This window comes from Rhinoderma darwinii, chromosome 2 (assembly GCF_050947455.1).
Source record: "Rhinoderma darwinii isolate aRhiDar2 chromosome 2, aRhiDar2.hap1, whole genome shotgun sequence".
Taxonomy (NCBI): Eukaryota; Metazoa; Chordata; class Amphibia; order Anura; family Rhinodermatidae; genus Rhinoderma; species Rhinoderma darwinii.
In genome coordinates, this window is record NC_134688.1 from 219,329,782 (window position 1) to 219,346,586 (window position 16,805).

General features: G+C 43.4%; 1 protein-coding gene across 3 annotated transcripts in view; it reads left to right on the forward strand.

Moving 5' to 3' along the window:
- Window positions 1-15,021, forward strand: part of P2RX1 (purinergic receptor P2X 1) — an 82,123-nt gene extending 67,102 nt beyond the window's left edge. For all 3 annotated transcript variants that reach the window (XM_075850374.1, XM_075850375.1, XM_075850376.1), the window contains 2 exons: window positions 14,351-14,443; window positions 14,900-15,021. In XM_075850374.1, the coding sequence (XP_075706489.1) occupies window positions 14,351-14,443; window positions 14,900-14,998 (192 nt within the window). In that variant the 3' untranslated portion in view covers window positions 14,999-15,021. The remainder of the gene's footprint in view (window positions 1-14,350; window positions 14,444-14,899) is intronic.
- The last annotated feature ends 1,784 nt before the right edge of the window (window positions 15,022-16,805 follow it).

A 16,805-nucleotide genomic window follows, 5' to 3' on the forward strand; every position in this document is an offset into this window, starting at 1 on the left:
AAAAGAAGCGAATATAAGTAATAATGAAAAATACCTGGGGTATTAGTGATCATTTTGGCCAAAAGGACGCAAGCTCGCAATCCACGACAAGGATCCCCAGACTTGCGAGTCCCTAACTGGAGCGAAAAGCTCCTGATGTACAGACAAAACAGATAAAAACAAGGACATTTATGCAAAAACACCGAAAAAGGCCATACTTACAAATGGACACAGCCAGGTCAGAAACGCTGATGAAGGCGAGTGAGCAGTTAGTCTTGGCGTTAGGTAGCTTCTTAAGGGGCACAAAGTGGCACATCTTGCTGAAGCGGTCTACTACCACCCACACCACCGACTTGCCCTGAGATGGGGGCAAATCGGTGATAAAATCCATGGAGATATGGGTCCAAGGTCTCTGGGGAATGGGCAAGGAACGTAGTAGGCCCGCAGGTCGGGACCTAGGGGTTTTGGACCTAGCACAAACCTCACAAGCGGCGACGTAAGCCCTAACGTCTTTAGGCAACCCAGGCCACCAATAGTTTCTGGTAATGAGGTGTTTGGTGCCCAAGATGCCAGGATGACCAGATAGAGCGGAGTCATGGTTTTCCCTGAGTACCCTTAGCCGGTATTGCAGGGGAACAAACAGTTTGTCCCCAGGGACGTTCCCGGGTGCTGAACCCTGATCAGCCGCAATATCAGAAGCTAAATCAGAATCCGTGGCAGAAACGATTATACCAGGGGGTAGAATACAAGCAGGATCCTTCTCGGAAGGAGGATTGGCCATGAAACTACGTGACAGAGCATCAGCCTTAATATTCTTGGACCCAGCCCTATAGGTAACCAAGAAATTAAATCTGGTAAAGAATAGTGCCCACCGAGCTTGTCTAGGATTAAGCCTCCGGGCCGATTCTAGGAAAACCAGATTCTTGTGATCCGTAAGGACCGTTACCTGGTGTCTGGCCCCCTCCAGGAAGTGCCGCCACTCTTCAAAAGCCCATTTAATGGCTAGAAGTTCGCGGTTGCCAATATCATAGTTACTCTCCGTGGGCGAAAACTTCCTAGAGAAGTAAGCACAGGGGCGGAGATGGGTGAGGGAGCTAGTACCCTGGGACAAGACGGCCCCCACTCCCACCTCGGATGCGTCAACCTCCACAATAAATGGCTCCTCTTGGTTGGGCTGAATCAGCACGGGGGCCGAGATAAAGCACTTCTTGAGGGTCTCAAAGGCCTGGACGGCCTCAGGGGGCCAATGGAGGACATCAGCACCCTTGCGAGTAAGGTCCGTAAGAGGCTTAGCGACGACCGAGAAGTTGGCAATAAATCTCCTGTAATAGTTGGCGAACCCTAAAAAACACTGTAACGCCTTAAGGGAGGCAGGTTGGACCCATTCCGCCACAGCCTGAACCTTGGCAGGGTCCATGCGGAATTCATGAGGAGTGAGGATTTGCCCTAAAAATGATATCTCCTGTACCCCAAAGACACATTTTTCAGTCTTAGCAAACAGATTATCCTCCCGAAGGACCTGGAGCACCTTCCTGACATGCTCCACGTGGGAGGACCAGTCCTTGGAAAACACCAGTATGTCATCAAGGTACACAACAAGAAAATTACCCAGGTAATCTCTCAGGATTTCATTAATAAAATTCTGGAAGACAGCAGGGGCATTACACAACCCAAAGGGCATGACCAGGTATTCGAAATGACCCTCGGGTGTGTTGAACGCAGTTTTCCACTCATCCCCCTCTTTGATGCGGATAAGGTTATATGCCCCCCGTAGATCGAACTTAGAAAACCATTGGGCTCCCTGAACCTGATTAAAAAGATCCGGAATCAAAGGAAGTGAGTACTGGTTCCTTACGGTGACCTTATTCAGGTTACGATAATCAATGCACGGCCTAAGACCACCATCCTTCTTCCCCACGAAGAAGAAGCCAGCACCTACAGGAGAAGTCGAGGGGCGAATGAAACCCTTGGCCAGGCATTCTTGGATATACACCCTCATAGCTTCACGTTCAGGACATGAAAGATTAAATATCCTACCCTTAGGAAGCTTGGCACCAGGCACCAAATCGATGGCGCAATCGTAATCTCTATGGGGGGGCAACACCTCGGAGGCCTCCTTAGAAAACACATCGGCGAAGTCCTGAACAAACTCAGGAAGCGTGTTTACCTCCTCCCGGGGAGAAATAGAGTTAACAGAAAGACATGACATAAGACATTCATTACACCATTTGGTAAGCTCCCCAGTATTCCAATCAAACGTGGGATTATGCAACTGCAACCAGGGAAGACCTAATACCAGATCAGACGATAATCCCTGCATCACCAGTACAGAGCACTGCTCCAAATGCATGGAGCCAACCAGGAGTTCAAAAACAGGAGTATGCTGAGTAAAATAACCATTAGCAAGGGGGATTGAGTCGATACCTACTACAGGGATAGGATAAGGTAAATCAATAAAAGGCATCTTTAGAGACATAGCAAATTCCACAGACATGATATTAGCAGATGAGCCAGAATCTACGAAAGCACTGCCAGTGGCAGACCGGCCAGCAAACGAGACCTGAAAGGGAAGCAAAATTTTATTGCGTTTCACATTAACGGGAAATACCTGTGCGCCCAAGTGACCTCCCCGATGATCACTTAGGCGCGGAAGTTTTCCGGCTGCTTATTCTTGCGCCTGGGACAGGTGTTCAGTAGATGCTTGTCGTCCCCACAGTAGAAGCAGAGACCATTCATTCTGCGAAACTCCCTACGTTGTCGAGGGGACATGGAGGCCCCGAGTTGCATAGGTACCTCCGAGTCCTCCGTGGAGGGGTGAGGGGACGGGACCTCGGGGGGGATCGCAGAAAAGTCAGAGGGGAGCACATTGAAACGTTCAAGCTGACGTTCCCTGAGACGTCGGTCAAGTCGTACTGCTAGGGCCATAACCTGGTCAAGGGAGTCAGAAGAGGGGTAGCTAACCAGCAGATCCTTCAGGGCGTCAGATAATCCTAACCTAAACTGGCACCTTAGGGCCGGATCGTTCCACCGAGAAGCTACGCACCACTTTCTAAAATCAGAACAGTATTCCTCAACCGGTCTCCTACCCTGACGTAAGGTCACCAGCTGACTCTCGGCTAAAGCAGTCCTGTCAGTCTCATCGTAAATGAGTCCGAGGGCAGAGAAAAAACGATCAACAGAGGAAAGTTCAGGGGCGTCAGGAGCCAAGGAGAAGGCCCACTCTTGGGGCCCTTCCTGGAGTCGGGATATGATGATACCCACCCGCTGGTTCTCGGAACCTGAGGAGTGGGGTTTTAGGCGGAAATACAGTCTGCAACTCTCCCGGAAGGAGAGAAACGTCTTACGGTCCCCTGAGAACCGGTCAGGTAACTTGAGGTCGGGTTCTAGAGGTGAGGTGAGGGGTACTACTAAGGCAGCGTCACCCTGGTTGACCCTCTGGGCCAGGGCCTGGACCTGTAGGGAGAGGCCCTGCATCTGCTGGGTCAGGGTCTCAAGGGGGTCCATGATAGCATCAGCGTAGGAGAATGGTAGACTAGGTATGGGCTTGTAATTATGTAATGGCAGGAAGGAGGTGAAGGGAAAGTGAGCCCTAATCTACCCACCGCCCTGTCCCTGCCTACTTGCAACGACCCGCCCTAGGCGACGGGGTACAACTGGGCGGCGTTCCCTACGCTGTCTAAGTGCACGGGAGAACAAACAGGGAACACGCAAGGGAAGGGGCAGTAGCCCAGGGAATGCCGCGAGGAAACGGAGCGGTGAATGAATAGTCAGGACCAGGATGAAGTGGAGTATACCAACGTGAGCACGGAGAAGGAAGCAAGCCAGGGGCAAAGCGAAGCAGGTTAAGCGGAACTTCAGCAAGGCAGAAGCACGGCAGAAGCAGGCTGGAGCAAGCAGCAGTGGGGCCAGGAATCCAGAAGAATTACAAGCACTGAGGAAGAGAACACGGCAGGTAATAAAGGACAGGGGCGGAGCTAACTCCGACTGACCAGGCTGCGATAGGCTCTCCCACTCCTGAGCCTGCCACCCTGGTTGGTGGGAGACGGTGTCAGTCTAACAGGTCTGGCCTCAGGTGTGGATTGATTACTCCCAGGAGTATACCTAGACGTAGTACCTGGCAGATCCCTAACATCATGTTAAATAGTAATCAGTATACAGCTGCCATTATTTAAAGTGATTCTGAGCAGGGCCGGCCTGGATAGCACCCTGTGCGGGACTCTCTATTGCTGCCCTCCACAAACAAAAACAATTAACCACATTAATAGACAACACGCACATACTGGAACATATATACTGTACATACACAGAGGCACATATTTCGACATACAGGCAAATATAAATACATATATATACCGACATACAAACACACACACACACACGAGGCATGTACACACTCACACACACTCACACACACTCACTCACACACACACACGCACACACACACACACACACACACACACACACACACACACACACACACACACACACACACACACACACATACACATAATGGGTCACATGATTACAGATAATATAGTAGATGTTACCTGCAGTCCTATGTAACACCACAGATAACACACAGTGATAACTCTCTGATTACATATAATGTAGCGGATGTTACCTGAAGTCCTTTTTTTTTTTTGTTTCATTCGATTTTATTTGAACATTATACAAAATACAAAAATAAGTCAATAATCCAATGAAGATATATTACAAAATAATATTACATAATATTACATTATAATAATAACATGGTATGATTACCTGCAGTCCTATGTAACACTACAGATAACACGGTGATAACTCTGAGCGCAGATAATGTGGTAGATATTACCTGCAGTCCTATGTAAACCAGAGATAACACACAGTCATAACTCTCTGATTACAGATAATGCATTAGGCTACATTCACACGAGCGTGACATATTCACGAGCGTGAAAAATGCACGTAAATCTGGTCTGTGTGTTGCGTTATGCATCAGCATGCTTTATGAGTGGCATGTGTTTTTCACGCACACTCAAAGCAAAGCACTTTTTCAGTTTTTTTTAATGGAATTGATGCGCAAATCACGCACCGCAACACGGAAGTGCATCCGTGGTTTTCACGCACCCATTGACTTCAATGGGCGCATAGGTGCATTTTTTTATTCTAAGGGTATGTTCACACGACAACGCAAAATACGTCTGAAATTACGGAGCTGTTTTCAGGCAAAAACCACTCCTGAATTTCAGACTTTTTTTTCAAGTGCATGCGTTTTACGGACGTAATTGGAGCTGTTTTTCAATGGAGTTAATGGAAAAATGGCTCCAATTACGTCCCAAGAAGGGACATGCACTTCTTTGAGGCGGGCGGGCGTCTGTACCTCGTCTGCACAGAATATCGTAAAACCCATTGAAATCAATGGGCAGATGTTTGCAGACGTATTGGAGCTGTTTTTTCAGGCGTAATTCGAGGCGTAAAACGCCTGAATTACATCTGAAAATACCCTTACTCCTGCTGCTTCAACAAAATGTTTTGTTTTTTTATTCAGGACAACTGCTTTAAAGGCTATGCACACCTTTGAAATTTTTTTTTTTTTTAAATAATCAGTTAGTGTGTTTTGTGCAACTTTCTAAATAAATAGTTTTTATTAAAAAATATTTTAACTTTTTGAGACACAGGTTCTTTGTATTCTGTATACAGAGCAGCTGTATCTAGCGCTGAGACCTGAATCCGTCAGGTCAGTGGGACTGACGGGTTCAATGTCACCAGGTCCAACTGTGACACAGAACCTACAAGAGATGAAGGCAAGTAGTCACATCAGAGCAACAGTGCGATTCTCATCTTGAGAAACTAGGAGAGATTTTGAAGTCCACATTAAGACCACGGGTTATAGAGAATCTAACTTAAAAATCCATTCCACAGTTAGTGGCGGGGCTGGTAGGGTCATGGAAATAAGAAAAAAACGTCTTAATTGCACTGGAAATTTCTGCAGAGCCGGCGACGTCATTAAGCAAGTTATCATTAAGTCTCCATGACCCCAAGGGAGTGAATGAATGGATCCCAAAGCCTAAAGATTGGGGCATGGTCTGAGCATAGAAATTTCTGTGTCATATCCAGCAGATAGTCAGTAGGAAGATAAGGTCGATCATGGCGTAACTAATTCACCAATATCAAGTCAATCATAGCTCGCGAGTTTCCAAAAAGGATCAAAACCCAATTTAAAATCCCCTCCCACGAGAATCACAGAACCTCCAGAAAAGTCTTCCAATTTTCTCAACCTCGCTATTCCAAAATGTTCCTGACCCTGGTTATGGAAAATATACATGAGCAAATGTCAGTACTATAGCAGCATATGCTCTCAACAAAAACAAGTATCTGCCCTGATTATTGTACAAGGAATCTGTAAAGTTGGGTGAGAATGTTGTATAAAAAGCGATAGATACACCACATGCTTTTCTTGTAGGGGGGAGCAAGGGGGAGTTCTTGAATGAGAGTGATCATAATTCTCTTCCAATGAAGACTGGACTTGGCCTCTCTATTTGAGTTTGTTAAGGCCCCTGGAATTCATCTTACAAAAAAAAAAAGTATTAATGAAAAAAAAAAAACAGCTGCAAAATCGGCCACAGAATTATTCCTGCCATCATTAAGATGATTACTACTCCCATTCTCTTCAGTGGGAGGTTTGGGCGGAATCTGCCCAAAGATCGGGCAGGAAGCTTCTTCTGTCTCCTAGCTGAAAAAATCAGCTAGCAGGAAGAAGTGTCTGCCTCCCATTGAAATGAATGAGAGTCGGAATTTCGCCGTGTGAACATAGTCTAAGAGAGGGCATAAGAGAAACACATGAGAAAGGGGAGACCAGACAAAAGTTTTACAAGCAGTTGGTCTATTCCTGCATGCTTGTCATCTCCAAGCTACTGAGTAGTAGCTGGGGCAGTTCCTGGGGCAACTTCTGCACAGCTGATTCATCCGTGTAGATCAAATGACCACACTGATGTGAGCATGTGGCTCATTTAGAAAGAGCTTGCTATGTGTGTTTGCCATGTCCTAGTCTGATTGTATGTTCCAGTCTAGTGTTGTGTTTTTCACAGTTTATCAGTCTGTTTGCTTCTGTGTTTAGTCCTATTAGTTGTTTAGTTTAATTATTTTATTTTCTGCTTGCCTGGTTCCTCAATCCTCAATCGTTTTGCGTTATTTGCATTGCCTCTGGATCCGAGTGTTTTCTTGTAGGGACTCCATTAGAGATAATGTTTGGGACAGTGAGGCTTATTTGTGGGGCGTTAGGGTCAGTGTTTAAGAACAAATCCAGAGATAGATGATAACAAACTAACTAGCTCTTACTATATCAATCATCATTTGTTTGGTTTCCATCATCTGACTGTTACTATCATTACGTATCATCCATGATTAACATCACGCGTCTGACATCATCATCCTCATCACTACTGTAGTCCTGAATAGTAAAGGGCCTATGTGTTCCAGCAAAAGAGATTGCATCAATCTCCCTTAGTAAATAGAGAGATGATCCAGATGATCGAGGGGGTCAAACCTGGTTCCTCACGGGGCCTTGGAAGTGATGCTTAGTGAACTGTATGCCACGCTTCCCTCAATGGCAGCTCAGGAATGGCTTTGGGGGCTGGCCAGTCTGGGAGCAAAACTTGTAGTTTAAGTTTAAGTAGATCCAAAAATCTGGGAAGATCTTGAGATTTGAAGGTCACAGATTTGCCATTAGGTTTTAAAATTAGTTGAAAAGAAACGTTCCATCTTCCAGCAATGGTTTCAAAGCCTTCCTAAGCTTCCTTTGAGTCCTTCCCTTAACCTGTTCCTACATCACGATGTAATTGCACGTCGTTATGTGGGGGGGGGTGATGTTTGGAGCAGGCTCACCCGCAGAGCCCACTCCGTATGCAGCGGGTGTCAGCTGTGTATTACAGCTGACACCCGGGACTAACGCCCAAGAACAGCGATCGTGCTGTTCCTGGCCGTTTAACCTCTTAAATGCTGCGATAAATCATGATTTCAGCATCTAAGACAGTAGAAAGAGGGGAGCGTCCCCCTCTGATATCACATTGGCGCCCCCATAAAGTGATCAGGGGGTGCCGATGGTTGTCATGGCAGCCCAGGGGCCTAATGAAGGCACCGAAGACTGCCTTTCTTAATCTCCTGTTAAGCCCAGCCTCTGCATAAATTACTGCATCAATGTGGCGTGGCATGGAGGCGATCAGCCTGTGGCACTGCTGAGGTGTCATGGAAGCCCAGGCTGCTTTGATAGCGGCCTTCAGCTGGTCTGCGTTGTTGGGTCTGGTGTCTCTCATCTTCAGCTTGACAATACCCCATAGATTCTCTATGGGGTTTAGGTCAGGCGAGTTTGCTAGCCAATCAAGCACAGTGATACTAGGGTTATTAAACCAGGTATTGGTACTTTTGGCAGTGTGGGCAGGTGCCAAGTCCTGCTGGAAAATGAAATCAGCATCTCCATAAAGCTTGTCAGCAGGGGGAAGCATGAAGTGCTCTAAAATTTCCTGGTAGATGGCTGCGTTGACTCTGGACTTGATATAACACAGTGTTACCAACACTGTTGCTCAGTGGTCCAAAGTCCTGTTTTCAGATGAAAGTAAATTTTGCATTTCATTTGGAAATCAAGATCCCAGAGTCTGGAGGAAGAGTGGAGAGGCGTCAATCCAAGTTGCTTGTGGTCCAGTGTGAAGTTTCCACCGTCAGTGATGGTTTGGGGAGCCATGTCATCTGCTGGTGTTTACCCACTGTGTTATATCAAGTCCAGAGTCAACGCAGCCATCTACCAGGAGATTTTAGAGCACTTCATGCTTCCCTCTGCTGACAAGCTTTATTCCAGTTTCCCAATACATTATATGGTACAATAAATGATGCGGTGAAAATCTACAACTCATTCCGCAAAAAACAAGCCCTCATATGGCTTTATCGACGAGAAAAATAAAAGTTATGGCTTTTGAAAGGTGGGGAGGAAAAAATGAAAACGAAAATCCAAAAAATGTCTGTGACGGGAAAGGGTTAAATTGCACCATGCAAGCTTCTCTGGCAGCTCTTAAAATTGCTTTATTCTTTTTTAAAATTAACCCTTCATATCACATTGCATGGTTGTGCTGGGTCATATAAATTTTGGACCCAATTCCTGATAAATTCTGTCTGAGAAAAGGGTTGGACCCTGATTGTTTTAGCAAGCTTGCGTGGCCATTGCTTCAAGGTCCTCGAAGGGTATATCCTCAGATAGGCCCCGCAGCATAAAATTGTTTTGCCTGTGGCAATTCCTGGTCTAAATGTGTCATAATTTCTGCAATATGGGCTGAATGTTCCAGAATGACAGCCTTATGATCAGGGTCCTAGTAGAAAACACAATTCTGTGATTTCACTACATTTGCCATTCTATAGCCCACATGCTGTACCTCTTTGCACAGAAAATCCATATCCTGCTTATGGCACTCCTCCAGGCAGAAAATATATTCCTCTATTACTTGTCTTGTCGGCAATGAGCGTATATATGCCTTCTATTCTCAGTCCTGGTCCATGTCAGGAGGGTCTGCCAACAGGATCTACTCCTTAGTAAGGGGTCCTTAGGAGAAGAGGCCATGGGTACTGGGCTCAGGCTGAAGCAGCCTCCACTCTCACTCTCCTCTGGCGTCACAGCTCCCCCTTGTACATAGTACCACGCAGCCCCACCTTGTATATAGTGCCACACCGGCCCCCTTGTAAATAGTGGCAGACAGCCCCCCTTGTATACAAAATGACTGTCAATTGACATCGATCTGGGGCTCCATGCAAAATCTCACCTCGTGGGGTATCCTTGATCCTGAGGAAGGTGAGAGCTCAGTCGAAAACTACACGGGGGGAACTTGTTAATGATCTCAAGGCAGCTGGGACCACAGTCACCAAGAAAACTATTGATAACACATTACGCCGTAATGGATTAAAATCCTGCAGTGCCCGCAAGGTCCCCCTGCTCAAGAAGGCACATGTACAGGCTTGTCTGAAGTTTGCAAATGAACATCTAGATGATTCTTAGAGTGATTGGGAGAAGGTGCTTTGGTCAGATGAAACTAAAATTGAGCTCTTTGGCATTAACTCAACTCGCCGTGTTTGGAGGAAGAGAAATGCTGCCTATGACCCAAAGAACACCGTCCCCACTGTCAAGCATGGAGGTGGAAACATTATGTTTTGGGGGTGTTTCTCTGCTAAGGGCAGAGGACTACTTCACCACATCAATGGGAGAATGGATGGAGCCATGTACCGTCAAATCCTGAGTGACAACCTCCTTCCCTCCACCAGGACATTCAAAATGGCTCGTGGCTGGGTCTTCCAGCACGACAATGACCCAAAACATACAGCCAAGGCAACAAAGGAGTGGCTCAAAAAGAAGCACATTAAGGTCATGGAGTGGCCTAGCCAGTCTCCAGACCTTAATCCCATCGAAAACTTATGGAGGGAGCTGAAGATCCGGGTTGCCAAGCGACAGCCTCGAAATCTTAATGATTTACAGATGATCTGCAAAGAGGAGTGGGCCAAAATTCCATCTAACATGTGTGCAAACCTCATCATCAACTACAAAAAATGTCTGACTGCTGTGCTTTCCAACAAGTCTTGTTTGCCAAAGGGATCAAATACTTATTTCTCTGTGCACAATGCAAATAAATATAAATTATTTTGACTATGTGATTTTCTGTTTTTTGTTTTTTTTTTAAATATAATCTATCTCTCACTGGTGAAATTAACCTAGCCTAAAAATTCTAGACTGTTCATGTCTTTGACAGTGGGCAAACTTACAAAATCAGCAAGGGATCAAATACTTATTTCCTTCACTGTATATAGTGCCACGCCGCCCCCTCTCTTGTATATAGTGCCACACAGCTCCCCCTGTATATAGTGCTACACCGCAATCCCCCATGTATATTGCCACATAGCACCCCAAAAAAATGTTTTACTTACCTTGCCCCATTCGCTGCACAGCCTCCGGGCTGGACGCTTGCGCAGACCAGCATGATGTAGTGACATCATCACGCCGGCCTGCGCAGGGAGTCTTCCTAGCACCTTATAGGCTGCAGGCCTAACGTGGCCTGCAACCTTTAGTATTCAGTTGTATCTGCGTCCTGAATAAATGTTATGGGCCTTGGGCCTTATGATGATCCGCCACTGTCACTTGCTGCCTAATATCCTATATCTCACTCCTTGACAGTGTAACAAGAAAATCAATGTTCTTCACGTCACCTGTCAGTGGTTTTAATGTTATGGCTGATCGGTGTGTATGTGTGTATACTGTCACAGTGCGGGGTGTGGAACCACTGGGCCGTACCGTGTAGCGGGAGGGCAGCTGGCCAAACAGGTACAATATAATGTCTATAGTCCAGAAAGGGTACCTGAAGCAATGTAGACAGTAGCGGTGATTCAGGCTTAAGATGAGGCCCCAGCAACATAATATTCTAATTTTCTGAGACAGTAAATTTGAGGTTTTCATTAACTGTTAGCAATAATCATCAACATTAAAATAAAAAAAATGCTGGAAATAGTTCACTCTGTGTGTAATGAATCTATATAATATATGAGTTTCACTTTTTAAATTTAATTACTGAAATAAATTAACTTTTTGATCACATTTTAATTCATTGAGAAGGACTAGTATATATATATAGTTGAGGATATTTGGTAAAAAGAAATCCCACTGGATGGCGCTGATCCACCCAATTTCAAGGAAATGTATCCAATAAACTCCTTAGGACAAGGAGCTACCGGTATAGATTCCAATAGTCTGTCAGGTAAGGATCTTTAAACTAATTATTGCATTTTTAAAAGTACATACAAGGAAATGCTACGCGTTTCGAGATCGGATCGGTCTCTTCATCAGGCATGAAAAAAACACAATGACGATACCTCACCTTGGCTGGGAATACAAAACGGAATATTTCATACAAAAAGACACATAGTTCAAACATTCAAAGTATATAAAATTGTGACATTATATTTAGTGTAAATAGTCACTATATGCTTTGTTTTAACTTTGAACTCTGACCTAGAGCCTCCTTGTGAATCCTTGACAGGCTATATATTCCCAGCCAAGGCAAGGTATCGTCATTGTGTTTTTTTCATGCCTGATGAAGAGACCGGTCCTGTCTCGAAACGCGTAGCATTTCCTTGTATGTACTTTTAAAAACGCAATAAATAGTTTAAAGATCCTTACCTGACAGACTAGGATCTTATTGGAATCTTTACCGGTAGCTCCTTGTTTTAAGGAGTTTATTGGATTCGTTTCCTTGAAATTGGGTGGATCAGCGCCGTCCAGTGGGATTTCTTTTTACCAAGTATCGTCAACCATTGACAACGGAACCCTACGGGTCACCGGACATATCCCAGGCTGCAGACCCCCTCTGACTTCTATGCTATCAAGGACGTTGTGCTGCCAGCACAACGAGATCAGATGAGCACCGTCCTGTATTTATCAATTTATTCTAATCGTCTCCTGGGATGATGCACCATGTGCACTGTGTTTCTTTTTATCCTTTTTCCATAGCATATATATATATATATATATATATATATATACACATACATACGGGACTGTGCAAAAGTTTTAGGCAGTTGTGTAAAACTGTTGCAAAGTGATAATGCTTTCAAAATTAGAGGTGCTAATAGTTTTTTGTAATCAATTAATAAAATACGAAGTGAATGAGCAGAAGAGAACTCTAAATCAACATTTAATGTGACCACACTTTGCCTTCAAACAGCATAAATTCTTTGAGGTACACTTACACACAGTTTTTGAAGGGACTCGGTTGAGAGGTTATTCCAAACATCTTGGAGAACTAACCACAGATCTTCTGTGGATGTAGGCTTCTTCAAATCCTTCTGTCTCTTCATGTAATCTCAGACAGATTTGATGATGTTGAGATCAGGGCTCTGTGCGGGCCATATCATCACTTCTACATCTCTTTGTTCTTCTTTACAACTGAAGATAGTTCTTAATGACATTGGCTGTATGTTTGGGTTGTTGTGGTCCTGCTGCCGAATAAATTTGGAGCCAATCAGACGTCTCTCTGATGGTATTGCATGATGGATAAATATCTGCCTGTATTTCTCAGCATCGAGGACACCATTAATCCTGACCAAATCCCCAACTCCAGTTGCTGAAATGCAGCCCCAAACTTGCAAGGAACCTCCACCATGCTACACTGTTGCCTGCAGACACTCATCATTGTGCCGCTCTCCAGCCCTTCAGCAAACAAACTATCCTCTATTACAGCCAAATTTTTAACATTTTGACTCATCAGTCCAGAGCACCTGCTGGCGTTTTCCTATGTTTTCGTGCATAGTTGAGTCGCTTGGCCTTGTTTCCACGTCGAAGGTATGGTTTTTTGACCACTATTCTTCGATGAAGACCTCTTCTGGTCAGACTTCCCGAACAGCAGATTGGTTTACCTGGGTCCCACTGGTTTCTGCCAGTTCTGAGCTGATTGCACTGCTGGACATCTTCTGATTTCAAAGGGAAATAAGCATGATGGGTATTTGATCTGCTTGACTAAGTTTCCTTGGCCAACCACTGCGTCTACAATCCTCAACGTTGCCCATTTCTTTGTGATTCTTCAAAAGATCTTGAACATCACATCTTAAAAACCCAGTCTGCTTTGAAATCTTTGCCTGGGAGAGACCCCTCTGATGCAATATAAACTACCTTGCTTTTTGTTGCTGTGCTCAGTCTTGCCGTGGATCTGTGACATTCTACAACCTCACCTTTTGTAGCAGAGTTTGTCTTTTTCTCACCCAGTTTTAAGCCTCCTACACAGCTGTTTCTGTTACAGTTGATGACTGTGTTTCAACCTACATATGAAAATGATGATCATTATCACCTGTTTGGTATAATTGGTTCATTCGACACCTGACGATAATCCTACAAAATACATATCTTTGTGTAAGTGTACCTAGAAGGATTGATGCTGTTTTTAAGGCAAAGGGTGGCCACACCAAATATTAATTTGATTTAGATTTCTGTTCTGTTCATTTACTCTGTATTTTGTATTTTGTTAATCGATAAAAAAAAAACCTATATATATATACAAACAGAGAAAGCAGCAGCACTCAATCTCAGTAAGAGAAAGCTTACATATGTGAACGGGTGCCAGCAAGCAGTCCAGATCCTAGGACTGTATAAATTTTCAGGAGAAATAAATCTTGCAGCACTCCAACAGGATGAATAAAAAAAACTGTGATTTATTCAAGCCAACATACAGCGGTGCGACGTTTCAGTCCAACATTAGGACTTTTTTCAAGCATATATATACACACTGCATATAATTACACATTTTCCTTACAGTTCAATTTTATTCTATAAAATTCAGACTTTACTTTTAATCTGTCTGACTTTGTCTTTCAGGCAACAGTTGTATGTGACCTAATGTTACTACATATACTTCCAAAAAGAAATTACTACAAGGAGAAAAAATTCAAGTATGCTAAAAGTAAAAAGGTATCTTTTTGACTAAATTGAATAAATCTCTTACGAGTTTACTTCAGGAGGGCATTTATAGGTGACACTGTAGGTGTTCATTTGAGGGTGAGGTACTGTACCCCGGTGTATCTGTGACTGGCACACACTGTTGAGGAAACATTGAGGCTATAAAATAGACAATAATGAAAAAAAAATTGCAGTCCGATATGTACGCCACATACTGTAGCGTACAATCTTATCTGTTACTGCGTGCAACACATAATGGGCTTCTTTAATTTTTGCTGTTGTCTGGTAACACTCATGAAATATTTGACCTGGAGGCACCAATGTATTAAAACTGCCCTCCCTTGTGCTCGCCAAATATCATAAGGCTTTCATTACAAAATATATGTACTCTCCTTGTCGAGGACTATTCATTATTCCTTTAACATGTTTAACAATACAGTTTGTTTACTTGGCTTATGCTCATTTCAGAAATCATTAAGTAAAGAAGACAGCTCGCCCTATGCTAATAATTTTCAACAAGAAAATTCTCAGGGCTCTGGGGTTCCAGAAACCGCAGTTCCTAGTTAACAGTAACAGGCATGTTTCTCAAAAGCACAAGGTAAGTTTTAACAAATATACTGTGAATATAACATTATTCATTTGTTCTGTTTTTAATATTCTCTATTTTTTTCTACTTGAATTTACTAACATCGAAAATTTACCCATAAAAAAAACCCCAAAATAAAAACTAAGGATTGTATAATTGGATTTATACGGTCTATGGACACATTTGTAAAATGGTGTACTGCAATACAATATGAAACCATGCACTTATTGTTGCTGGCAAAATATAATTATATTGAAAATGTATCTTTATATTGGCTTCGATATTTATCATTACGTTTATACAATCTATTTAACTGAAATTTTTGTACCAACTTTAATCAATAGCTGAGTGTATTCATATTCCATATTTAACAACCAGACCCCTTGCAGTCCTTGTGAACTGAACATACAGCGCTAAAAATCTCCCTATGGTGCTGTAAGTTTGGTTCAATAGAGTCACAGGGTGTACGTGTGTCAAATCCGGAATACGAACAACTAACTACAGGTACAATTCGCCCATCTGAATGAGGCCTTGCACAAATGTTCATAGGTTTTACTTGATATGAGCTATTGATTAAAGTGAATTTTTTTTTAGATGTTTTACATTCCCTAAAGTGAATAAAACACTAAACTTGAAATTATAAAAAGATAAAATAAAGTAATAATTTTTATTATATTTTACAGAAATGCAACAACGGAAGTCACTATTTAAATAATTGATAGATTTGTTATGTGAACCTTCAACCAGTTCCTGCTTCTTCCTCAAAATGGTTTAGATGAAAAATTAACATAAGATGTCCTAGAAGATTCAACAATAAAAAACAAAGCAGTCAAAAATACTTGTACTTTATGCTGATGCAAGCAAATCTTTAACCCTCTGTTGATATTTGGGTCTACAGTAATTTAAGCAAAATGAGTAAACTAATAAATTAAAATCTCAGGTTTCACTTTCAGGTGGTAATGGTAATAAAGCACATCTTCTTGATGTGGAGTACAGCAGAGATTATACTGATGAATGACATAATTTTAATAGCAAACATTTCAGCTTTTTACTAATTTACACATCACAGTTAGGGTATGTGCACACACACTAATTACGTCCGTAATTGACGGACGTATTTCGGCCGCAAGTCCCGGACCGAACACAGTGCAGGGAGCCGGGCTCCTAGCATCATACTTATGTACGATGCTAGGAGTCCCTGCCTCGCTGCAGGACAACTGTCCCGTACTGTAATCATGTTTTCAGTACGGGACAGTTGTCCTGCAGCGAGGCAGGGACTCCTAGCATCGTACATAACTATGATGCTAGGAGCCCGGCTCCCTGCACTGTGTTCGGTCCGGGACTTGCGGCCAAAATACGTCCGTCAATTACGGACGTAATTAGTGTGTGTGCACATACCCTTAGATAACAAACACATCACAAGTAATGCACAGCCGTAGTTCATATGTAGTAGCAGGATTTCTCACTTTGTGGTTATAATGGTCCCTACATTACACAAGACACAGTGAGGGAAAGAGGTAAATACAGATACTGATATAAAGGAATATATATTAAATAATTGAGGATAAACAGTTTGTAATGGCTAGTGAAAGATGCTGCTGTAAACTTTAAATAATCCAACATGCTTGGATTATTGTCTTTTTAAATACTATAAAAACAGAAAAGGGTGAAACTCATACAAGGCTGCAGCTCCACAGGTGCGAACCGCCACAGCTCCACCACTCAGTTCCCCAGCCTCTTTAGCACATCTTCCCCTTAGACCTGCTTCACACGGCCGTGTTCAGTCCG